This window comes from Vombatus ursinus, unplaced genomic scaffold (genome assembly GCF_900497805.2).
Source record: "Vombatus ursinus unplaced genomic scaffold, bare-nosed wombat genome assembly UNPS02011334.1, whole genome shotgun sequence".
NCBI lineage: Eukaryota > Metazoa > Chordata > Mammalia > Diprotodontia > Vombatidae > Vombatus > Vombatus ursinus.
Window position 1 is genome coordinate 2,609,477 of NW_020951112.1, and position 23,138 is coordinate 2,632,614.

The following is a 23,138-nucleotide window of genomic DNA, read 5'->3' on the forward strand; positions in this document are numbered from 1 at the left end:
ACCCCCCCCCCCCCCCCCCCCCCCGTTTCTCTCGTTCACTGTGATCCGGTAATACTTAATGTTCCTCAAACAAGATTCTTCATTTTCCGACTTCAGGCATTTTCATATTCTGTCTCCCAGGCCTAGAATGCCTTCCTCTTCTGCCTCCTTGCTTCCTTCAAGTACCAGCTAAAATCCCACCTTCTATAGGAAGCCTTTCCCAATCTGCATTTTTGTGTCTTTCCCGTATTGGTTATCTCCAGGTTTTCTCATGTATATATAGCTTGTTTGTTCATAGTATTCTGTCTTCTCCATTAAATTGTGAGCTTCTTGAGAGCAGGGACTGTCTTCTACCTTTTTATTTTTAGTGCTTAGCACAGTTCCTGGCATATAATAGGTGCTTAATAAGTGTTTATTGACTATTTAACTGACTGGTTACCTTCTTCTGGATATTCTGAAGTTTAGGAATGTCCTTAAACTGAAGTGCCTGGAACTGAACACAATGCTCATTGATAAAAATAGTAAACTGTGCAGAGAAAAGCACACATCCTTGGGGGTACTCTGTTGAAACTTCCTGGTATATTGACATTGAACCAATAATTACTGAGTCCAGTGAGCAAATCACTTTTAAATCCATCTGAGTGTATCATTGTCTAATCCATATTGCTCCATATTTTCCAGAGGAGTAGTAGGAGATAACTATTTCAAAAGTTTTGTTAAAATTTTGATAAACAATATCTGTAGCATTCTCCTAGTTCTGCAGTTTTGCAAAAATAAAAAAGGAAATGTTCACCTGGATTTTGGCACAGCATTTGAAAAAGTATTTTATGTTACTATGTGAAAGGCTGGAGAGATGCAAGCTAGGTGGTGATACAGTTAATTATTTCAAGGAGTTTTTAGTGGATTGTTAAGTATACCATCGTATCATCTGCAGAGAGTGATGGTTTTGTTTCCTCATTTCCAATTCCTTCAATTTCTTTTTCTTCTCTGATTGCTATAGCTAATATTTCTAGTACAACATTGAATAATAATGGTGGTAATGGGCATACTTACTTCAAGAACACTGATCTGATTGGGAAGGCCTCTTTACCCCCATTACAGAAAATATTTGCTGATGGTTTTAGATTGCTATTATTTATCATTTTAAGGAAAGCTCCATTTACTCCTATGCTGTCTAGTGTTTTTTTTTATAAATGATAGCAATTATTTATTAATAATAATAATAATGGTGACCTAGTGGCACAGCTGAGAACTTGGGGAGGGAGCATTGACAATAAGGCATGAGGCAGTGGACGGAGCTGAACTTGGGACACAGAAAGAGCTGGGGTCAATTTCTGCTTGAGACATTTATTGTGTGACTTAAGCCCCTCTGGGCTTGTTTCCTCCCATGTAAAATGCTCTGAATCTATGATCCCTTCCTGTCCAGTAGGCCAGAGATAGAGGGGGAAAAAAAACTCTCCACCAGCTTTAAGATGAGATTTATGGGCTTCTCCCAGTGAATTTAATGCTTCTTTAGTTGTATGCAAGACACTGAGGACATTTCATCCTTGGGAAAAGAATCCTGGGTTGCCTAGGGAAGAATGGGTAGTGGGTGGGGAGGGTTAATGTCTTGGGGAAGGGGAAGGGGCATTCTTGGTGGCTTAAGAGGTCCTGGACACCATTTCAAGTCATTTACTGTGGAGTCACTTCATCCGGCTCTGTGTATCGGCCATTGTCCACATCTTCGAAGTCATCCTGTGCCAGCGCCTCGTTGCCAGCATCCTCAGGCAACAACTCTTCTAAGGGTGGCTCTGCCCCCGAAGCCGCTTCCTCCTGCGTGGCCTCACTTTTCTTGCACTCATTCCTTCTTGCCATCTGTGCTAGGACTCTGCTCCTCTGGGATTTGGCCCAGCCGCCCCAGCAGGGCCTCAATGTTGTACTTGATCTGGGCAAGTTCTGTCTTGATGCTCTGCAGCTCAGTACATTTCAACTTTAACTTTGATGAGCTGCTGGAAGTGGTCGAGCGGGCGAAGAGTCGGACAGGCAGAGTCGCTTTGATGCCACCAACGAGAGGGATGGTGACCCGTGGCCGCTTCACAGGAGCCACCCTGGGGACTGCAGAGAGCCGGCCCCGGGGCTCGAAAAGCCTCAGGCCACACAGTGGCTCCGTGGTGGATCTGGGGCCTAAGAACCCAGGGTTCACATGCCTTCCCTCGGACAGTGGTCCTGACTGCACTCCTGAGCTGGGAGCTGGAAACCCCTTCTCCCCAGCAGCCAAGAGGAGGCTGAGGCTGGGGCTGGGGCCGGGGCCAAAGGAGGCATAAGCTGCCCTCTTGAGCCCTTTTGGTCTATTAGGTTTAGGTTCTCCAGCCACGTTGAGGTCCAGAGTCTGCCCTGCCAGCACGGCGGCACGGGCATGGCGCTCGCTAGCACACTGGACCAAGGCACAGAGCAGCCGGCTAGACGGCCATGCTTGCAGAAGATGGTCTCTATCTCCGCCGTCTTCACCATGGCTGTGTTTAAGTTCCCAATGAAGACCCTCGAGTTGAGGGACTTGGGGTCATTCTTGTTGGTGATGTTGCTCGTGTGCAGGAGACATGGCGACGACCCAGCTTGGAAAGGTCAGGAGCAAAAAAGATTCCAAAAAAGGTTCCGAGAAACAAGGAGAGGCGGAGGCAGGGAGGAGCGAGGGCCAGGTGGAGGAGGGGACCGAGAGGCGGGAGGGCCTTCAGAAAAAGCCCAGGGGCGGGGGCAGTTGGGAGAACTAATGCACGGGTGGGGGCCAGAGAAGATTTGGCTACCCCCCCCCCCCCCCCCCCCCCCCCCCCCCCGCTGGGGGGACCGGACGCACTGACCTGTCTAGTGTTTTTAATAGGAATGGGTGTTATATTTTGTCAAAAGCATTTTCTATATTTATTGAGATAATCATATGTCCTTTTTTTTGATGTGGTCAATTATGCTGATAGTTTTCCTAATGTTGAACCAACTCTGCATTCCTGGTGTAAATGCCACCTGGTCACAGTGTGTGATACTTGTGATATATTGCTGTAATCTCTTTGCTAGCATTTTATTTAAAATTTTTATATCACTATTCATTAGGGAAATTGGTCTATAGTTTTCTTTCTCTGTTTTGGCTCTTCCCGGCTCAGGTATCAGCACCATATTTGTATAGTAAAAGGAATTTGGTAGGACTCCTTCTTGGCATAATTTTCCAGATAGTTTATATGTATTGGAATTAATTGCTCTTTGAATGTTTAGTAGAATTCACTTGTGAACCCATCTGGTCCTGGGATTTTTTTGTTGGTGAGTTTGTTGATGGCTTGTTCAATTTCTTTTTCTAAAATGGGGTTAAGTATTCTATTTCCTCTTGTGTTATTCAGAGCAATTTATGTTTTTGTAAATATTAATCATTTTTGCTTATATTGTCAGATTTATTGGAATATAATTGGGAAAATATTTTCTAATAATTGCTTTAATTTTTTCCTTATTGGTGGAAAATTCGCCCTATTCATTTTAGATACTGGAGATTTGTTTTTTAAAATCAAATTAACCAATGGTTTATCCATGTTACTGGTTTTTTCATAAAAGTAGCTCCTAGTTTTGTTAGCTCAATAGTTTTTTTTTTTTTACTTTCAATTTTATTAATCTTATCTTTGGTTTTCAGGATTTCAAACTTGGTGCTTAATTGGGGATTTTGATTCTTATTTTCCTAGGTTGTTTTTATTTTTGTTTCATGCCCAATTCATTGATCAGCAATTTCTCTATTTTATTGATGTAAGAATTTAGAGAAATAAATTTACCCCTAAGTAATGCTTTGGTTCCATCCCATAGATTTTGGTATGTTGTCTCATTGTTGCCATTCTCTTCAATTAAATTAATAATTGTTTCTATGATTTGTTCTTTATTCTTTAGGATTAGAGTATTTGCAAATTAATATTTAATCTGTCTTTCCACTGCCCTTTATTGAAAGTGATTTTTATTGCATTATGATCTGAAAAGAATGCATTTAATACTTTTCGACATTTGGTCGTGAGGTTTTTATGCCCTAATAATTGATATAAAATAATGGTCAATTTTTGTGTAGGTACCATGTACCACCTAGAATAAAGGTATATTATTTTCTGTCCTCATTCTGTTTTCTCCAGAGGTCTGTCATATCCAACTTATCTAAATTCTATTTACTTCTTTTTCTTCTTTTTTTTTTTTTTTGACTAGGCAGTTGGGTTAAGTGACTTGCCCACGGTCACACGGCTATAAGTGTTATGTGTCTGAGTTTGCATTTGAAGTCAGATCCTCCTGAATCCAGGGCCAGTGCCTTATCCACTGTGTCACCTAGCTGCCCCTATTTACTTCTTTAAGTTCTTTCTTGTTTATTTTGTGGTTAGAGTTATTTCATTCTGAGAGGGAAAAGTTGAGGTCCCCCACTACTATACTTCTACTGTCTTCTGTAACTCACCTCCTTTAAGATGCTGTACCACTTAGTGCATATATATTTAATAGTGATATTGCTTTCTTGTCTATGGTACCTTTTAGCAAGTTGTAGTTTCCTTCCTTATCTCTTTTAATAAAAGCTATTTTTGCTTTTGCTTTGTCTGAGATCATGATTGCTACCCCTGCTTTTTTTTTTAAACTTCAATTGAAGCACAGTCGATTCTGCTCCAGCCCCTTACTTTTATTCTATGTGTGTCTCTGCTTCAAGTGTTTCTTATAAACAGAGTATTGTAGGATTCTGGTTTTTAATCCATTCTGCTATCTGCTTCTGTTTTATGGGAGAGTTAATTCCATTCACATGCACAGTTATGATTATTAACTATGTATTTCCCTCCTTCCTATTTTTCCTCCTGTTTATCCTTTTCTCTCTCCTTTCATCCTTTCCATCCTCACCAGTGTTTTGCTTCTGATCACCGCCTCCTCCAATCTGCCCTCCCTTCTTTCGGTCTCCCCCCCTTCATTTTTTTCTCCTTCCTTGTAGGGTAAAATAGATTTCTCTACCTAACTGACTGTGTATGTTATTCCCTTTTTGAGCCAATTTAGATGAGAGTAAGGTTCAAGTGATGCATAGTGCCCATCCTCCAATCTTCCCCTCCACTGTAATAGGTCTTTTTTTCCTCTTTGTGGGGGATAATTTACCTCATACAATCTCTCCCTTCTTTCTGTTCCTAGTGTAATCTTCTTTCTGACCCCTTAAATTTTTTTTTACATTCTCCCTTCAAAGTCACCTTATTCTTCTTATTCACCAATTTCTGCTTATGTGTACTCCTTCTAACTACACTAGTAGTGATATAGTTCTTAAGAATTATAAGTATACATCTTCCAGTGTAGGGATGTAAACAGTTTAACCTTACTGAATCGCCTATGTTTTTTTTTCCTTTTTACCTTTTTATGCTGCTTTTGAATCTTAAAATTGAAAATAAATTTTTTTGTTCAGCTCTAGTCTTTTAATCAGGAAAGCTTGACAGCCTTGTATTTCACTGAATGACCATTTTTCCACCTGAAGTATTATGCTTAGTTTCAAAAGGTAGGCGATTCTTGATTGTAGTCCTAGCTCCTTTGCCTTTCAGAATATTGCTTTCCATGCCCTCTGATCCTTTAATGTTGAAGCTGCTAAATCCTGTGTAAATTTAACTGTGGCACCTTGACATTTGAATTTTTTTTTTAAGGCAATTGCGGTTAAGTGACTTGCCCAAGGTCACACAGCTAGTAAGTGTCAAGTGTTTGGTCTGAGGCCGGATTTGAACTCAGGTCCTCCTGACTTAAGGACCAGTGCTCTATCCACTGCACCACCTAGCTGCCTGACATTTGAATTCTTTCTGGCTGCTTGCAGTATTTTCTCCTTGACCTGAGAATTAATGGAATTTGGCTATAATGTTTCTGGGAGTTCATTTTGGATCTTTTTCCAGAGGTGATTGGTGGATTCTTTCCGTGTCTGTTTTACCGTCTGGTTTTAGGACGTCAGGGCAGTTTCCTTTGATAATTTCTTGAAGTATGATATCCTGGTCCTTTTTTTCATCATAGCTTTCAGTTTAATAATTCTTAAATCATCTCTGTAAGTTGTTTTTCCAATGACATATTTTACATTTTCTTCTATTTTTTCGTTCTTTTGATTTTGTTTGATTGATTCTTGATGTCTTATAGAGTCAGTAGCTTCCACTTGTCCATTTCTAATTTTTAAAGACTTATTTTCTTCAACAAAAGTTGCTTCAATCTTTAGTTAGACACCATCAGTTCTTTCTCTGGGGATGGATAGCATTTTTCATCTTAAGACCTTGAGAATTATCATGGATTGTTGTATTGCTGAGAATAGCTAAGTCATTCACAGCTGATCATCCCTTACAATAAATATTGCTGTTACTTGTACCCAGTACATTTCACTTTGCATCAACCCATGTAAGTTTTTCTAAAATCATCCTGCTCATCATTGCTTATAGTACAATAGTATTCCATCATAATTACATACCACAAATTATTCAGCCATTCCCCAATTGATATACATCCCCTCAATTTCTAATTCTTCACACCCAGAAAAGCTGCTATAAATATTTTTACATATATAGGTCCTTTTTCTTTTTGTTTTTTATCTCTTTTGGGATACAGACCTAGTAGTGATACTGCTATGTCAAAGGGTGTGCATGGTGTTATAGCCTTTTTATAGTCCTTTATAGCCCAAGTTCCAAATTGCTCTATAGAATGGTTTAATCAATTCACAACTCTGACAACAGTACACTAATGTTTCATTTTTCCCACATCCCCTTCAATATTTGTCATTTACGTTTTTTGTCTTATTATCTAATAGGTATGAGGTAGTACCCAGAATTGTTTTACCTTATATTTCTCCAATCAAAAGTGAGTTAGAATATTTTTCATATGGCTATAGATTGCTTTAATTACTTCATTTGAAAACTGATTATGTCTTTTGCTCATTTATCAATTGAGGAATGGCTCTTATTTTTATAAATTTGACACAGTTCTCTATATGTTAGAGAAGTGAGGCCTTTATCAGAGAAACTTGCTTCAAAATTTTTTTTCACAGTTACTATTGCTAACTGTATTTCCCTTTATCCTGTTCTCCCTACCCCCCCCTTTATTCTATTCTCTCTCTCCTTTCACCCTGTCCCTCCTCAAAAGTGTTTGGCTGCTGATTACCCCTTCCCCCATTCTGCCCTCCGTTCTATCACCCCCCATCTCTTATCTCCTTCCCTTTCTATTTTCCTGTAGGATGAAATAGATTTCTATACCCTAATTTTTATACATTTTTTTTTTGTATTTTTTGTGCTTCGTTTATCAGGCTGTTGATTTTTTTTCATGATTCTTTTGCATCGCTCACATTTGTTTTTCTTCTACCTCTGCATGTAGGCATTTTAACCTTACTGTCTTCTTCTGAGTTTGTGTCTTGATCTTCCTTGTCACCATAACAACTTTCAGTGGTCACGTGTTTTTTTTCCTCATCTTTCCCATCCTATTTCATTACTTTTAAAGCTGAACTCTGTTCCTGGGGTGGAAGGGGCACTGTCCCATGCTTCTTGTGCTGAAGGCTGTAGGCCCTGGCTGTTTGCCTGGTGCTGTGCTGGTACTGCTCTAAGGCCCACAGAGGATGCTTATGCTGTGCAGGGGCTGCAGGGGTCTAGCACCTTGCCTGGTGCTGTGTTGAGGTGTGGGTGGGGTGGGGTAGGGTGGCTGATGTTATTTGTGGGCTCAACTGGTTCTGTGCTGAGGCATGTGCTGGGGGAGGACTTGGTGCTGGTGTCTGCCTATTTGTCTGGTGCTGCTCTGAGGCACATGGAGGGGTTTGGTGCTGGTCTCTGATAATATTTTTATTTCTTTACTTTTCATTTGATTTCTCCTTTTTGTTTGGTAACAGTTTTCCTCTATGATTAAGTTAACTATTTTACTTATTAAAAACTCAACTTTGTTTTATTTAAATTGTTTAAAAACTGCATTAAAATTTCCTTTAATCTTATGGTGTCATGTTTATTTTGGATGTATTTTATAAATGGCAAACATTAATTTTTTTATTTTTGCTTATAGAAGCATTTAGGTTAATAAATTTACCTCTGAGAACTTATTTAGCTACATTCCATACATGTTGATACATTGTATAGTTATTATTTAACATTTTTATTGTTTCTGTAATCTGTTCTTTTATTGAAGCATTATCAGACAGATCATGTTTTTAGCTTGTGCATTTTGAAGTTCCCTCATTGATTACAATCCTACTTTTCTTATGTATTTGGAACATAGTATTTAAAATGTCTGTTTTTCTGCATTAATTTACAAATACTTTTATGCTTAGAGTATAAACAGTTTTTTAAATGTCTCATACTTTTTTCAGTAAAAAGTAGATTTTTATAAACTCATTTCATTTTCTTTATTTTGTTTTCTAATCTAATTTTTTCCAACATTTTGTTGAATTCTGTAACTTCTTTACTTTTCTGCCTGACATTGTGAAAGTGGAGTGTCTTGAACCTTTTGCAATTCAGTTAGTTTTAAAAAAATATACATACTTTCTGTGTCATTACGGGGGTGTGTGTGTGTGTGTGTGTGTGTGTGTATGTGTATGTACTTCATCACTCTTGATATAAGTATTGATATAATTTAACTGTTAATGGTGCCTTTTATCTTTACAAAGCAGCCTTCTGAGCTCATATTGTCTGGTCAGCCACAGTTGAACACACTGTACCTTGACCCCAACATAGTGAGGTCATTTTAGTCTTCTTTGAGGAATGTTAAGGGATCTCCTGAACTTGTCTTTTTGAGTTGCCATATTTTCCAGAAACACTGGACTCAGAGTATGCAGAGGGCCTTTGAGTGTGTTAAGGATGCAGCCCCACCCTGATCTCATACAATTTGTTGTTTGAACCCCCAGCTGGACTCCCTGTGTATTCTTGGGAGTCAAGACAGGTGCCAGTTAGTCTGCTCCAATTGGGAAACTGTTTCTGCAGCAGGGACCCTTGTAGATAAGCAGACCCTTGTCTTCACAGTCTAGCAGTTCCCAGTAGGAAAGAATGATGCTTTTGCCATCACCTTGCTTCTCCCCTTTGAGAGGGGTTTTGTCTTTTTCGCACCTTTACTTCACCTTTCCCTCTCTCATGCCACTCTCCTTCAGGAGGAGATTTCTGGCTTCTCCTTCTCCTTTTTTTGTACTTCTGTATGGATTATGAACTCTTTGGTCTGGCTTTGGGTTCCATATGCATGTTCATTTTTCTATTAATAATAAATCCAGTTGCAATACAGATGTCTCATGGATTTGTGGTTTTGTTTTTGGTTAACAGAATGAAGGACAACCACCAGGAGCCTGTTTATCTCCTTTAATTCTTTTTAACTTGAATTCAGCTTTGTTCAAAATTATAACTATGTAAGCCATGACCTAGAACTCATGACTCTTACTTCTGTGGATTTGGTTTAGTTTTGGGAACTTTTCAAATACCATCTCTGTGGCTCATACCACCACTAAGGGTTTCCCCTAGAAATGTTAGAATTTGACTCTTGTCCAGTCTCCAGAAAAAATAAAAAAAGTCTTCAACACCCATGTAAAAAACTCAGGCTAGACAACAAGACATAATACTTAGGGCAGGCTTTATTTGATATAACAACAAAGCAACAAAAAAAATCCATAAAGGACTCATATCGTCATCTTTCCTTCTTTGGAAGGGGTACACTTTCCTCAGGGATCTCTACAGCCTTCTGTACTTGTTGTAAGGTGCCTCCTTTCTCCTTTTAAAAGCAGGAAGAACTTGGGGTTGCTGGATAGTCGAGGGAAATGGTCAGAGTTCTCCACACTCCTAGACTGTGGACAGGGCGTCCTCACCAGGGGAAAGCCTGAATTCAGGGGTGATGAATTTCTTGCAGCCTCTGCCACTGAAATACTATTGAGTGTACATAATGGAGCACCAGGGAAACTCAAGGATTGGGCTTGTTTTTTCATATCTTGGTTCTCACTTGATCCAGCAACTCATTCTCTTTTGTATGGTGACTTGATATTTTAATCCTCTTCATTTAGTGCCTATCTCTTAGTCCATGTGATTTTTTTTTTTTTTTTTTGGTGAGGGCAGGTTGGGGGGAGGAAGGAGAAATGGACATAGGCTTCTTCTAGGGACCTTGGCCTGTGACTTTCTTTTCTCTTTACATTTCTGTCTCTAGTGCTACAGCCTGTGCCCCATGTGTTGCCCATCTTTTGAAGGCCAAGTTCAGGAGTGTAGTTCATATAGATGAACTAGCCAAGTGTCATCAAAATCCTCCATCAGTTATCCATGTGCTGTGAGTGGGTGCCAAGTACTCAAGAAAAGACCTCTTTATACTTTATCAAGGTACTATCAATGCCAGAACCACTTTATACTTTATCGAGGAGGTTTTGTCAGTCAAATAGGAGTTGGAAAGGAAAGGAGAGAAATGGTGAGACTTTAGCCCAGGGTAATGAAGTGCTGACGGAGAGAAGGAACAGTGAGAATGGATTCTGGATTCTCTGCTTTTGAAGTCCTGGTGAAGAAGAGGATAAAGGGATGGGAAAGGAAGAGGAAGAAGCGAAGTCATACAGTCAGTTAATAAACATTTACAAAGCATTGATTACTGTGCTAAGTGCTGGGGATACAAATACTAAAAAGTCATTCCCTGCCCTCAAGGAGCTTACAATCTAATGGAGGAAGAAGCTGAAAAGGGGGGCTGTGAGGAAGGTACCTTGGGGAGGGTTGGGTGGGAAATGAAGAGGTTGCTGTACTCTCCTTAAATAGAGGTTTTTGGAGGAGTTCTCTCCTCTGTCCTATAATCAGAGGGGCCCCAGGGAGGATCTGTGGTCACAAAAAGTAGGATCCAGGTCCTTAGTCCTAGGTCCTTCACTGTACTAGGTGAAGTTAGTGATTTAGCACAGAGTTGTCAAAACTTACCTGTAGACCACTTGTTCAGCCTACCAAAAAATGCCCCAGTGGGTCCCAAACCAGATCAAAATACGATTGGGAAATGTTTAGCTAAATAAAAATGTAGTACAACTTAGATAATACTATTTTTTTGAAGTCTGTATTTGACCTCAAGGGATCCCTTTCCATTTGAGTTTGATACCACTGATTTATTAGCACATCATACTCTTTTTGTCCTAGCAGTTCTTGGATATGTAGGTCTCCACCATGTTGCCCATATGCTAAGAAATACAATAATACTAGAGCATAAAAATATCATATTAGACTTTTATCTGATAGAATGCAGGGTGTGGTATGTGCTGGAGAGTGCAAAGGTTTTAGAAATTAGAAACCTGAAAAGAGAAAAGGGAAATTTAAGTGTGTAATCAACTTCAATTTTTCCCCCCTTGGAGGAAGTTTGGTATGTAGGGGGTAGAGAGCTGGCACATGCACCAAGAAGACCTAGGTTTGAGTCCTGTCTCTGATACATCCTGGGTGACCCAGATCAAGGTATTTAAGCTCTCAATGCTTCAAGCAACTTTCTATGGCTATTGCAAAGAAGGTGCTGACCAGTGTTGATAGGAGTTCCCCAAGTCAGTGAACTCACAGGTCCAACCCCTAGAGAGACCCACAGGTCTCTAATGTATTAATGAATTCTGCATGTCCTCCCTCATCTTGCTTTCCCATTCTTTGTTTTGATGTGCAAATTATGTTGTGTGTGCATTTTTTCCCACAGTCTTCTCAGTGTCTTTGTGACTGCGTTGAGAAAGGTGGGGGATGGAGCAAATGGTTCTATTTCCAGGCTTCTCCAAGCCTGAGCTGGATAGGAACTAAGTAAGATCCTAGCTGTTCCAGTCTTGGATAGCTGAACAATCCAAGTAGAAGAGTGGTTGCATCTGAAGCAACAGTTACTTTATTGGCTATACCTGTTCCTCATCCACTGTTCTCACAACATTATGTTCTTCTCATGGCAGGTATTGTCTGGAGTATATATGTATGTAAGTATGTATTCTGCATCTTGAGTCCATCACTTCTTTTGTCAAGAGGTGAATAGTGTGCTTCATCACTGGTACTCTGAAATTATGGTTGGTCATTTCATTTTAGAGTTCTTAAATCTTCCAGAGGTTTTTATAACATTGTATAAATTGTTCAGCTTTTGCTTATTTCATTCTGCATCAGTTCATGTATTTTCCTAGGTTGCTCCTCATCTGTCGCTTTGATCAGTTCTCGTGGTATAATAAATATTCTGTTACATTCGTATACCATAATTTGTCCAGCCATTCCTTTCTTCATATTTACTTGTTTCTAGTTTTTTTTCCATAGCAGAAAGAGCTGCTATAGGTATAGAGAATTTTTTCTTTGAGCTGTTTAGGGTAAAAGGCCTGGTAGTTAGAGCACTGTCAAAAATGTTTGCAGTTTAGTGACTTTTTGGGCATAGTTACAAATTGCTTTCCAGAATGGCTGGACCATTTCACAGTTCCATCAACATTGCATTAATATGCATATTTTCCCCTTTGCCCCTTCCAACTCAGTGGTGTTAATTTGCATTTTGACTATTTATTAGTGACGTGAAGCATTTTTTCATCTGATTGTTGATAGATTGCATTTCTTTTTTAAAACTGCCAATTCTTGTCCTTTGACCATTAATCAATTGTGAAATGACTCTTGTTATCCATTTGAATAAATTTTTTCTATAAACCTTGGAAATGAGAACTTTATCAGGTAAAATTGCTGCAAAAATCTTTTTCTACCCTAGTTAACTGTTTACTTTCCAATTATAGTTGCATTTGTTTTGTTTGTGCAAAATTTTAAAAATTTTATGTGATCAAGTTTCTCCATTTTATCTCTGTCATCATCCCTATCTCTGATTTGGTTGTGATATCGTGGACAGCTGGCCCCTGAGCCAGGACAACTTGGGATCAAATAACTGCCTCTGATCCATACTGTCTGAATGACTTTGGGCAAGTCATGGAAGATCTCCATGCTTCGTAGATGTGAAAGGTGATTCCTTTCTGGCTTTTCTCATTTGTTTATCATGGGATCTTTTAAGTCTAAGTTGAACATTCATTTGGAGCATTTCTAGATGTAGCTTTTTGTTCTTTTTTCACCAGTTTGTGCAATATATATACTTATCTCTACCAATGAGTTACTTTTACTTTGAGGTTTCATGTTTTCTTGTCATCCTTTCTCTTAGAATAATAATTACATACTTTTAGTAATTTAAGGTTTATTTGCAAAACAGTTTAGTCACAATCTGGTGAGTTAAGTGGTGCTGCAAGTACTATCATTTTCCTTATTTTATAGATGAGGAAACTGAGACTCTGGGAAGTTGTGATTTGTCCGTGGTCACACAGCTGGAGTCAGCAAGCATTTATTAAATGCTTACTATGTGCCATATCCTGTGCTAAGCACTGAGGACACAAAAAAAGGTGAGAAAGAGGTCCCATTTTCCCTTGCTGTGAAAGAGGTCACATTTTAATGGAAGAGACAACATGTGAATAATCTTATGCATACAAGATAAAAGCAGAGTATATGGAAGGTAATCTCTGAGAAAAGGCATTAGCAGGAATGGGTGTGTACCTGGAGAAGCCTCTTGCTGAAGGTAGGATTCGATCAGTCATTCAGAAAATTAAGGAAATAGGTAGTTTGGAGGTGAGGAGGGAGAGTTTTCTGGACCTGGAGGATAGTGGTGAAAAGGTTTGGAGTCCGGATGTGATGTGTGAGGGATAAAAGCTTGATTGTGGAGGGGAGCAAGTGTTGTAAGGAGACCAAAGACAGTAGGATAGGGCAGTGTGATGAAGGGCTTTGCAAGCTAGACGACTACTTTTGACTTGATCCTGGAAGTCATAGGGAGCCACTGCAGTTTATTGAGTAGGGTAGTGACATGGCCAGACTCGTTTTGGAAAATTGCCTTGTTAGTTGGGAAGTGTCTGGGTTGAATTGGGAACCCAGTATTTGACTTCACCTAGAATGTGTCTTTCTCCCTTTCTATTTATTTTGGGTTCTGTTGCTCAGTGCTTTGATCATTGACTTTCTAGTACACAGTGTGACACCAAAGAAGTTGTGATGATTGGGAAAAACAAGGACCTAGAATTCACAAACCCTGTACTGGGTCAGGACCCTTACCCATCCTGTAGCTCCCCACCAAATGAAATCGACCTGTTCAAAACCCTGTAGTGGGGGGCATCCCTTTGATGAATTTTTTCAGTCTAACCACTTTTACATAGTCACAGACAGCAGCATGATGTTTTACCTTGTTTAATCTGTAGAGGGATGCTTAGGACTTTACTTAGAACTTGTTACTTGTGGAAAGAAAAAAATATGCTCAATATTTTGGAAAACTTTTTACCTTTCATATTGCTAGTAACTATTTTGTTTATCTGCAGTATTTAGAACTTCGATTTAATAAACAAGTTCGCCTTGTTGGAACAGTTCTCTTTATTGTTCAGACGGTAAGTAATTTAACAAGTTCTCTCCTTTGTAATCTGGAGTACTTTAAAGCTTATTTATGTATAAAAATAAATATCTCAGTAAATTAGAGTGCATTTGAAAATAGAAAAAGCCTATCATTAGATAGGAGAAGAAGCTTGAAACATTAAACATAATGAACAGTGAAATAGATTTTATAATTTTGGAGAATTCATTTGAATGTACAGCATCCACTTAGAAAGGAAGCCTTATTTTAGGAAAGATGCTGATGCAGGAAGGTAGCCAGGAAGGTGAAAGGGGAACTATGCAGTGTGGGAATTGATTGAATGGTTGGCAGTGAGTTTAAATCTAGAGAAGACTTGGGAGAAACATTATAATTGTCCTTTATTTTTTGCAGGGTTTTCTTGTGGAAAAGGGATTAGTCTTGTTCTGCTTCACCTTAGAGGGTGGAATGAGGTGGTGAGGGTAGAAGTTGCAGTATGAGGACGTTGTCTTCATGTAAGGAAAATTTTTCTGATAATTGGGTGGTCTAAAAGAGGAATGAGGTTCCTGGGGGACAGGTCAATGATTCCTTATCACCAAAGGTCTTAATTTCTAGAGTGTCACAAAAGGGATTTCTTTTCAAGTGTGGGTGGGATGAGATCACATCCTAGATCCCTTTCAACACTTAGATTTTGTTAATTTAGATCAGATGATTTTTAAAAGCAGTTCATTACTACTTCTTTTGCGAAAGAAGTATACAAACCAAGAGACTTATTCTTTAAAAAAAAACAAACAAACACATTTATTGAGAAGACCTTTTTGGAGTTTCAACTTTGAAGAAAGTAAGAAAGAACTTTCCATATTGTAATTTAACTAGTCTAGAGCTCTATGCACTAAACTACTTTAAAGACATAGAGGGAAAAAAAAATCTCTTTAACACAGATTTTAAATATAAGAGCAATTCATCTTATTTCAACTCATCTGATGACTTTAAAGGAAAGATTAGATTTTGATAATAGCTAGCATTTATAAAGCACTTTAAAGTTTGCGAAGCTCCCTGCAGACCTCATTTGATTCTCCAAGTATCTCTATGGAGTTGCTGTTATTATTACCTTCATTCTGTAGACAAGGAAACTGAGGCTGAGAGGTTTAAATGATTCGTCCTGGGTTGCACAACTACTGGGTGATCTGAAGTAGGATTTGAAATCAGGTCCTCCTGACTCTGAGTGTAGTACTCTGGTCACTGTGCCACTTAGCTGCCACTTTGAAATATAATTTGAACTAACACGACAAACTCGGTAGGGTCAGGAGACTACTGTTTCAAAATAATTGTTCCAAAATGTGTATTTCGGGAAAGCATATAAATGTGCCTGATAATCTTTTATGCCTCTTAGAGATACTGTTTGATAGTGTTCCTTATTTGGTTTCTTCTTTTAGATACTATACATTGGAATTGGTATTTATGCTCCTGCTCTTGCTTTGAATCAAGGTACGCTTAAAATAATAGCCATTATTTTTAATTATGAATTTGTAGTTAATTTTCCAGTGAGTTTAAATGACTGGATCACTAGTGAAGTTAAGCGACAAATTTATGACTTGTAAAAATAAGCTACTTGAGTTATACTTGATATTTATATCCAGTATACGTTTCTTTTTGATTTAGTTCTCATCCTTGGAATTGCTTTTTCTGCTTCTGACAAAGGCCAAACTCTTGGCCTTTTCTTTTTAGTCACAAATTTTGAACTCTTGTTTGCTGTAGTTACAACAAGGATTGTGTATACTTTCTACTGTTCATTGGTATGTTGTTTATTCAATATCAGCTCTATTTGTTGAGTTAAATAGTCTGCATATCTAATCTGAAAGAGAAGATTTCATTTTCTTAAATAAGTTTTAGTCAAACACTCTATTCTAGGGTCTTCTCCCCTCGTTGTACAGTTTCTCTTTGTAACCTCATCAACTCCCATGGTTTTAACTATCTTCTCTAGGCAGATGATATTCCCATGATTTATTTATATTGGTAGATTAGAATTACAGATATAATAATGTAAACTGTTTGCTTAATAATAGTAGTATCTTACACTGAAAAGATCTTTTCCATTTTTAGAAGTGCTGCATCTCATTTGTTCTTCATGGTTATTTTGTGAATTCAGTGTGAACAGGTATTATACTCATTTAAATGATGAGGATGTTGAGTCTAAGTGACTAGCATAGGGATGCACGTGTCATAGCTAGTGATGTAGCTAGGACTAGAGCACAATCTCTAGACTATTTCCATCTTTTTTGTTTGTGGCATTCTAATATATATTTCATGGAAAATATTGTTTGTTAGTTCATATAGATTTTCAATTTGGATGCCAATGCTTTAATCATTGTTTTAGAGCAGATTTGAAGCATTCGGCTTTTTGTACAATGACCCTCAAATACTGGTAAGGTCCTTAGAGTGATAGCCAAAGCAAATGTGTCTCATGTCTCTCCGTATTTTTGCAGTTAAGAGTTATAAATTATTTTAAAGTTACTTGACACTGAAGTGTCCAATTTAAATTCTGATTGGGTTGTAGAAGATGTGACTTTGAGTTCTTGAAGATTATATCAGTGGGGCACAAACCACAAACCTGTCTTACCAAGTTGGAAAAGCTTCATTGTCTACTTGAGGGCTACCCTACCTAACTCTGGAGAGGATTATCTCTAGAGGGTTGGCTGGTTACAGCAACTCATGAAACTTCCTGTTTAGAAGTGGGTCCTTGAAATATCAGCATATTTCTTTTTTTTAAAACTTTTATTTGGTATTTTATTTTTTCCCCAGTTACATGTAAAAAACAATTTTTAACATTCATTTTTAAAACTTTTAGTTCTAAATTCTCTCCCTTCCTCCCTCTCCACCCTCTTCGCCCATTGAGAAGGTAAACAATTGGATATAGGTATAATTATGCAAAACACTTCTATAATAATATCAGTATATTTCAAATGTAAATTATCTTTGTTTATATTTTAGGGTGTAGTTTGAAATAAATGATGAGAGTATTTCAAAAGCTTGAAAATCACCAAATAAAATATATGAAAGCTATAATTGTTTTGTTACAACTTTTCAACATTTGAAGCATTAGGAAAGTTATTCTAAAATTCATGTTTTACAGATTTTTGCATTTTCTTTTTAGTCACAGGTTTTGAACTCTGGGGTTCAGTAGTTACAACAGGGATTGTCTGTACTTTCTACTGCTCATTGGTATGTTGCTTATTTCAATATCAGCTCTACTTGTTGAGTTAAATGGTCTGCATATCTAATCTGAAAGGGAAGATTTAATTTTCTTAAAATAAGTTTTAGTCCAACACTCTGCTTTTGGGCCTTCTGCTGTGTTTGTGTAGTTTCTCTCTCTTTGTAACCTCATCAACTTCCATGATTTTAACTAACATCTCTAGGCCGATGATATTCACAGATCTGTATATCCAGCCCTATTCTTTCTCCAAGACTTGAGTCCTACATTACCAGTTGCTTGTTGGATATTTCAAACTGCAAGTCTCAGAGAAATCTTAAGTTTAATATATCTAAAATGGAGCTCGTTATCTTTCCCCCTAAGCCTTCTCCTCTTCCAGACTTCTGTAGATCATTTGAAGGCACCACCATAGTTCCAATGTCTCAGGTTTGTAATCTTGGCATTATCCTGTACTCATTTTCCTTCATCCCACATAGTTGATGAATTCCCAAGTCTTACCCTTCCTGCATTCACAGCATGTCTCACGTCTAGTGCTTTCTCTCTAACCACAAAGCTGTCTTCCTAGTTCAGGCCTTCATCACCTTTTGCTTAAGTTATTTCAGTAGCCTCCTAAAGCCTGCTTTAGGTGTCTCCTCACTCCAGTCCTCTCCATCGTAAAGTATGATAGGCGCTTAATAAATAATTGTTGGTTTGATTGACTGATGAAGGCAACAGCATAGGCATGGACGAACACTCAGTGGATTATAAGAGCAAAGATTTAGAACTGAAGAGACCTTAGTGTTCATTTAGTCCAATGCCCTGATTTTATAGATGAGGTTAAGCGATTTGCTCCGTCATGAAGGGTAGTGTGTAGCAGAGCTAGAATTCCAGCTTAGGTCCTCCACTTTGAAATTTGGTGCTCTGTCCACTGTCCCATGATGCTTCCCCTTAAGTGAGATGTTTACATACAGGTAGGAAAATAGCTGTTTTTCTAATAGACAGATAAAGTAACCCTACAGAGGTGTCTGTTACCTTAGTATTGTCCCTGCATTTAGAACTAAAATGACTGTCTTGGTTTGGAGAATGGAGGAGCTAATCAGATTCAGTAAAATTCAAGAAACATCTGTTAAATGCCTACATGTGCAAGTTACTGTTTTAGGTGCTTGGGACATTTAAGCAAATGAAAGCTTTGGCACTAAAGAGCTTCGTAGGGAAATCTGTCTCTGCCTCTCTCTCTCTCTCTCTCTCTGTCTCTATCTCTCTCTCTCTCTCTCTCTCTCTCTCTCTCTCTCTCATACACACACACACACACACAGAAGTAAATACAGTTTAATTTGAGGACAAACTACTGAAGAATCAGAAGAAGCTTTATGGGTAGGTGGCATATGAGCTATGTTGAAGATAGAACTTGAGAAGCAGAATAAAAGAAAGGAATTCATTCTAGATATTTGGATTGGTTTTTGCAAATGCATGAGTAGGAATTGAATGTCAAATTTGAGAAACAGCTAATAGTTTCATATGACGTAAAGAGATATATTGTGAATTAAGACTAGTTGGAGTGATAGGAAATGTGTGGTAAGGTAGATTAGAACTGAATTGCAGAGGGCTTAACTGCCAGGCTGAGGAACTGATGTTTTATCCAAGAGAATAGAGAAAGCCACTGAAGGTTTCTGAGTAGCAGAATAGTAACAAGGTCAGACTACACATGTTCAGAATTTTATTTTGGCAGCTGTGTAAATGATGGATTGCAGAAAGAAGACACTGAAACCAGAGGGAACAGTTGGGAGTGTTTTCCAGTAGTTCAAGCAAAAGGCAGTGGTCAAATCAGGATGGTAGCGTATATGGAAAAAGAGAAATGGATTCTGTGGAAGTAAAATCCAAGGATTTGACAACTAATTGGATGTGGGAGGGAGAGGGGAGCATCTAGGATTATTCCCAGGTTCTACATTTAGGTAAATTAGAGGATTCTGCTGCCTTTAACAGATCAAGATGTTTGGAGGATGAATAGTTCTCCTGTGAAGGTAATGAATTCCTTTTTGTTAAGTTTGAGGTATTGGTAGGATTTCCAGGTTAAGCTATCCAACAAACAGTTGATGATGTTCTATTAGAGTTTAAGAGAGATTTGAACTAATAAAATAATTGTGTAGTGATTATATCTGACCTCATTGGAGTAGAGAAATATCACCTAGGGAGAGAATATAGAGAGATTACAGAAAAGCACTAGGACAGAGCTTGACGTGACAATCTATGCTTAAGGTACGGGACATAAATATACGGGACCAAGAAGCTGTGAAGGAGTGACTGGAAGCCTAGTTAAGGACAAGTGTCCATGAAGGAGTGGTCAGAGGTGTCGAAAACAACATAAAAGTCAAGGAGGCTGAAGACTGAGAAAATAATATTGGATTTATTATCATGTAAAAAGGTCATGGGTGACATTGGAGTGGGTTGTAGTAACAGGCTGGTCAGAAGCCACAGTAAAAGGTGCTTAATGAATGTTTTGTGAAATAGAAGCAGCAAATGTAGGTTATCTTTGCAGGCATTTAGTAATGTAAGAGAAGAAACATAAAAAACAAAAGTTTGGGGAGCTGGCAAGGTGAGTGTTTTTGTCTTTTTTAATGATAGGAGACACCTGAGCTATGGTAATAGGCAGAAAGGAAGGGGTCCAGTAGATAGGAAGAAATTTAACATTGAGAGGAAATGATTGATGGTTTTTTCTGCTGAAGAAGAAGAAGGGGTCTGAGAATAAGAATAGAAATAAGGAATATAGGATCATAGGAATATAGATTTAGAGCTGGAAGGACATTGAGTCCATCCCCGTCATTTTACAAAAGAGGAAACTAAGGTCATCCATAGAAGTTAAATGACTTGCCCAGGGCTTCACAGCAGTCTAAGTATCTTATCCTTTGAAAGAGAATGGTTTCAAATGGTTCTCTAAAATACATTTACAATATTTTCAGTATTTTTAAGCAAGAAATTAGTGGTTCATTCATTTACTCATTCAGTAAACATTCAGTACCTGTTATGATTTAAAACTGTGAAAGGTAAATGGATAAGTAAAGTGAAATTCAGCTTGCAATTTAATTTATAATATAATAGATGAAATATTTAATATATGTTAAGAACTATAAAACACAGTAGTATATGATGATATGAATGATGTATGTTAGACAAATATTCCTTGAAAAAATTTTTTTCAAAAATATTTTCATAACTCAGAATATTTAGTTTCCTTTTTAATTCTATGTATTTTATTTTTGCATTTAAAACATTCTGAGAAGGGGTCCATAGGCTTTGCCAAATTGCTAAAGGGGGCCCAGTGTTTTGTGCATCTTGCTTCAGATTATATTGCAGAGAAGGTACAGACCTTGCATTGCCAGATTGGGTCTTCTCATCCAGGAGTTTATGTAGATCAGTGAAGTCACAGGTCCAGCCTCTCTCTAGATTTCTATGAATGAGGTGTTATGAAAGTTCATAGGAGTGAGAGTTTACCTCCAGCTAAAAAGGTAGGGGAAGCTTTATGGGGGTATTTAAGTCAAACCTATATTTGGAGAGGAACTGGAATTCTCCTGGGTCTTGAGATGAACATTTCTTCTAACTACTTGCCTTCACAGTCATTCTGTTTGGGATTTGAATAACATTGTAAGAAGGTATTTTTTAAAATTAAAATTTATTTTATTTTACTTTTTTTAAGCACTTATTTTCTTCCCTGTCCCTTACTCACCACTAAAAAAAAAAAAAAAGAAAAGCAGTATCTTGTAACAGATATAAGTAAACAAGTTCTCACCTTGGCTGTAACTCTAAATGTACTTCTCATTCTGTATCTTGAGTCCAGTCATCTCTCTAAGTATATGTTTAAGGAAGGAAGGGAAAGGAAAGGAATAAGCATTTTTTTTTCAGCCAAAGACAAGGTTTATTAGAACATTGTCATATTGGGCAGACTCTTAAGGAGTCTGAACATGAGTTAGCAGTGGCTAGATTATAAGAATCTGTGCAGTGGCTAGATTTTAAGAATCTAAGCAGTGGCTAGGAATAAGCATTTTTAAAGTGCCTATGTGCCAGGTACTGCACTAAGTGATTTACAGATATTTTCTAATTTGATCCTTACAACAACCCTGTGAGTTACGTATTATTCTTATTTTATAGTTGAGGATGCTAACCAAATGTCAACTTTCCCTGGCACATAGAGAGAGCATAAAAGATGCCTGGAGGACTAATCTAAAAATTGTTTCCACTCCACAGAATGATGAGGGCTGCACTTGTTCATCGTAATCATGCTATGCCTTCAGCATATGTTCAAGAATTTTTCTCTGGTAGATGTTTGAAGTTGAGGACTTAGGAAAGAAAATAGAGCAGATGTTGAAATTGGAAGCCACTGTAGAACTTGCGTGTGGCCCATTTTTCAAATGTGTATTTCTTGATCCTGCAATTTAGAACTTTCAGTTGGTAGCATCTTCTTTCTGGTACTCATCGTTATCAAGACATACCAAGAGATGGAAGGTACTTGAGAGCTTGGTGCTTGTGTCATGGGCTGAGGACAAGCACTGGCTTAGGTTTCAGGCCGCCTTTGGACTGTGCTGTGTCTCCAGGTGTTCTGTGACTTTGGGAGTGAGAAAAACCTGCTAATTATCTGGAGATGAGTGCCATCTTAAATTATTTCATGTCATTTTATGATGAATTTATTCTTTTTTTATTCCCTTGCTGAATTACAGTCAGTATCTAGCGGGGTAAGAGGATTTGTATTTCTCCTCCTGCTCACAGAAATTAGTCTGATAGAAGCAGTGAGGTATTATTAGATTAATTATGTGCAAAGATGGTCTCTTTGTGTGGAGTTTTTGCTGATAAAATTAGAAAGGGAGCTTGGCATTGGCTGATTGAAGATTTATGCCCCTGGTGGCTTTTAAAAAGTTTCACCTGCTACCCCAGGAAAAACTGAGATATCAGTTTGTTCAGTACCAGAGGTATGAGTTGCGTTGGCCATATGTGTTCCTGATTTCTATGCCTTATAACTAGTGTATTCTAAATTTTTGCCTATTGTTCACACAGACACTTCTGTATTTGTGGGTCAGTTATTTTTAACTATTGTTTTTACTATGCCATCTTAGTAAATGTCTTTGCTTTCAGATTACTGCGTCTACTGGCTGAGTATTAAAGATAAGCTCATCACTGGGAGCATATAAGCTGTATTTTAGTCCAGAAGGGGCCACAGCAGTACAAAACTATATCTTTTTGTTCTATTTTAAACAGATTTAACAAACTGTAACATAATTTCTTTTTTTCCTATTTTATTATTTATTTTTAATCAGTCTTTTGAAAAGTTTCTGAAATCCAAATTCTCTCTCCTAGCTCTTCCTCCATCCTTGAAAAGGCAAACAATGTAACAGTTATATACGTGAAGTTATGCAAAACATATTTCCGTATTAACCATGTTCCCCCCAAAAGCAAGAAAAATAAGAAAGTGCAAAAAAATTATACTTTAATTTGCGCTCAGAGTTCATCAGTTCTCTCTGAAGGTGGATAGTATTTTTTATTATGAATCCTTTGATATTGTCTGGGGTCACATTGATCAAAGTAGCTAAGTCTTTCACAGTTGATCATTGTTACAGTATTGCTATTACTGTGTACAATGTTCTTCTGGTTCTGCTCACTTCACTCTGCATCAATTCATACAGGTCTTCTCCAGTTTTTCTGAAAC

The 23,138-nt window shown here is 37.9% G+C and overlaps 1 protein-coding gene and 1 pseudogene across 1 annotated transcript in view; one reads left to right on the forward strand and one right to left on the reverse strand.

The window, feature by feature from the left end:
* LOC114038522 (sodium-coupled monocarboxylate transporter 1-like) overlaps positions 1-23,138 on the forward strand; it is an 82,511-nt gene that overhangs the window by 3,554 nt on the left and 55,819 nt on the right. Inside the window, exons 2-4 of the mRNA XM_027855799.1 lie at positions 14,231-14,296; positions 15,693-15,744; positions 17,411-17,478. Coding sequence (XP_027711600.1) covers positions 14,231-14,296; positions 15,693-15,744; positions 17,411-17,478 — 186 coding nt within the window. The remainder of the gene's footprint in view (positions 1-14,230; positions 14,297-15,692; positions 15,745-17,410; positions 17,479-23,138) is intronic.
* On the reverse strand, positions 1,817-3,981 carry LOC114038515 (annotated as a pseudogene).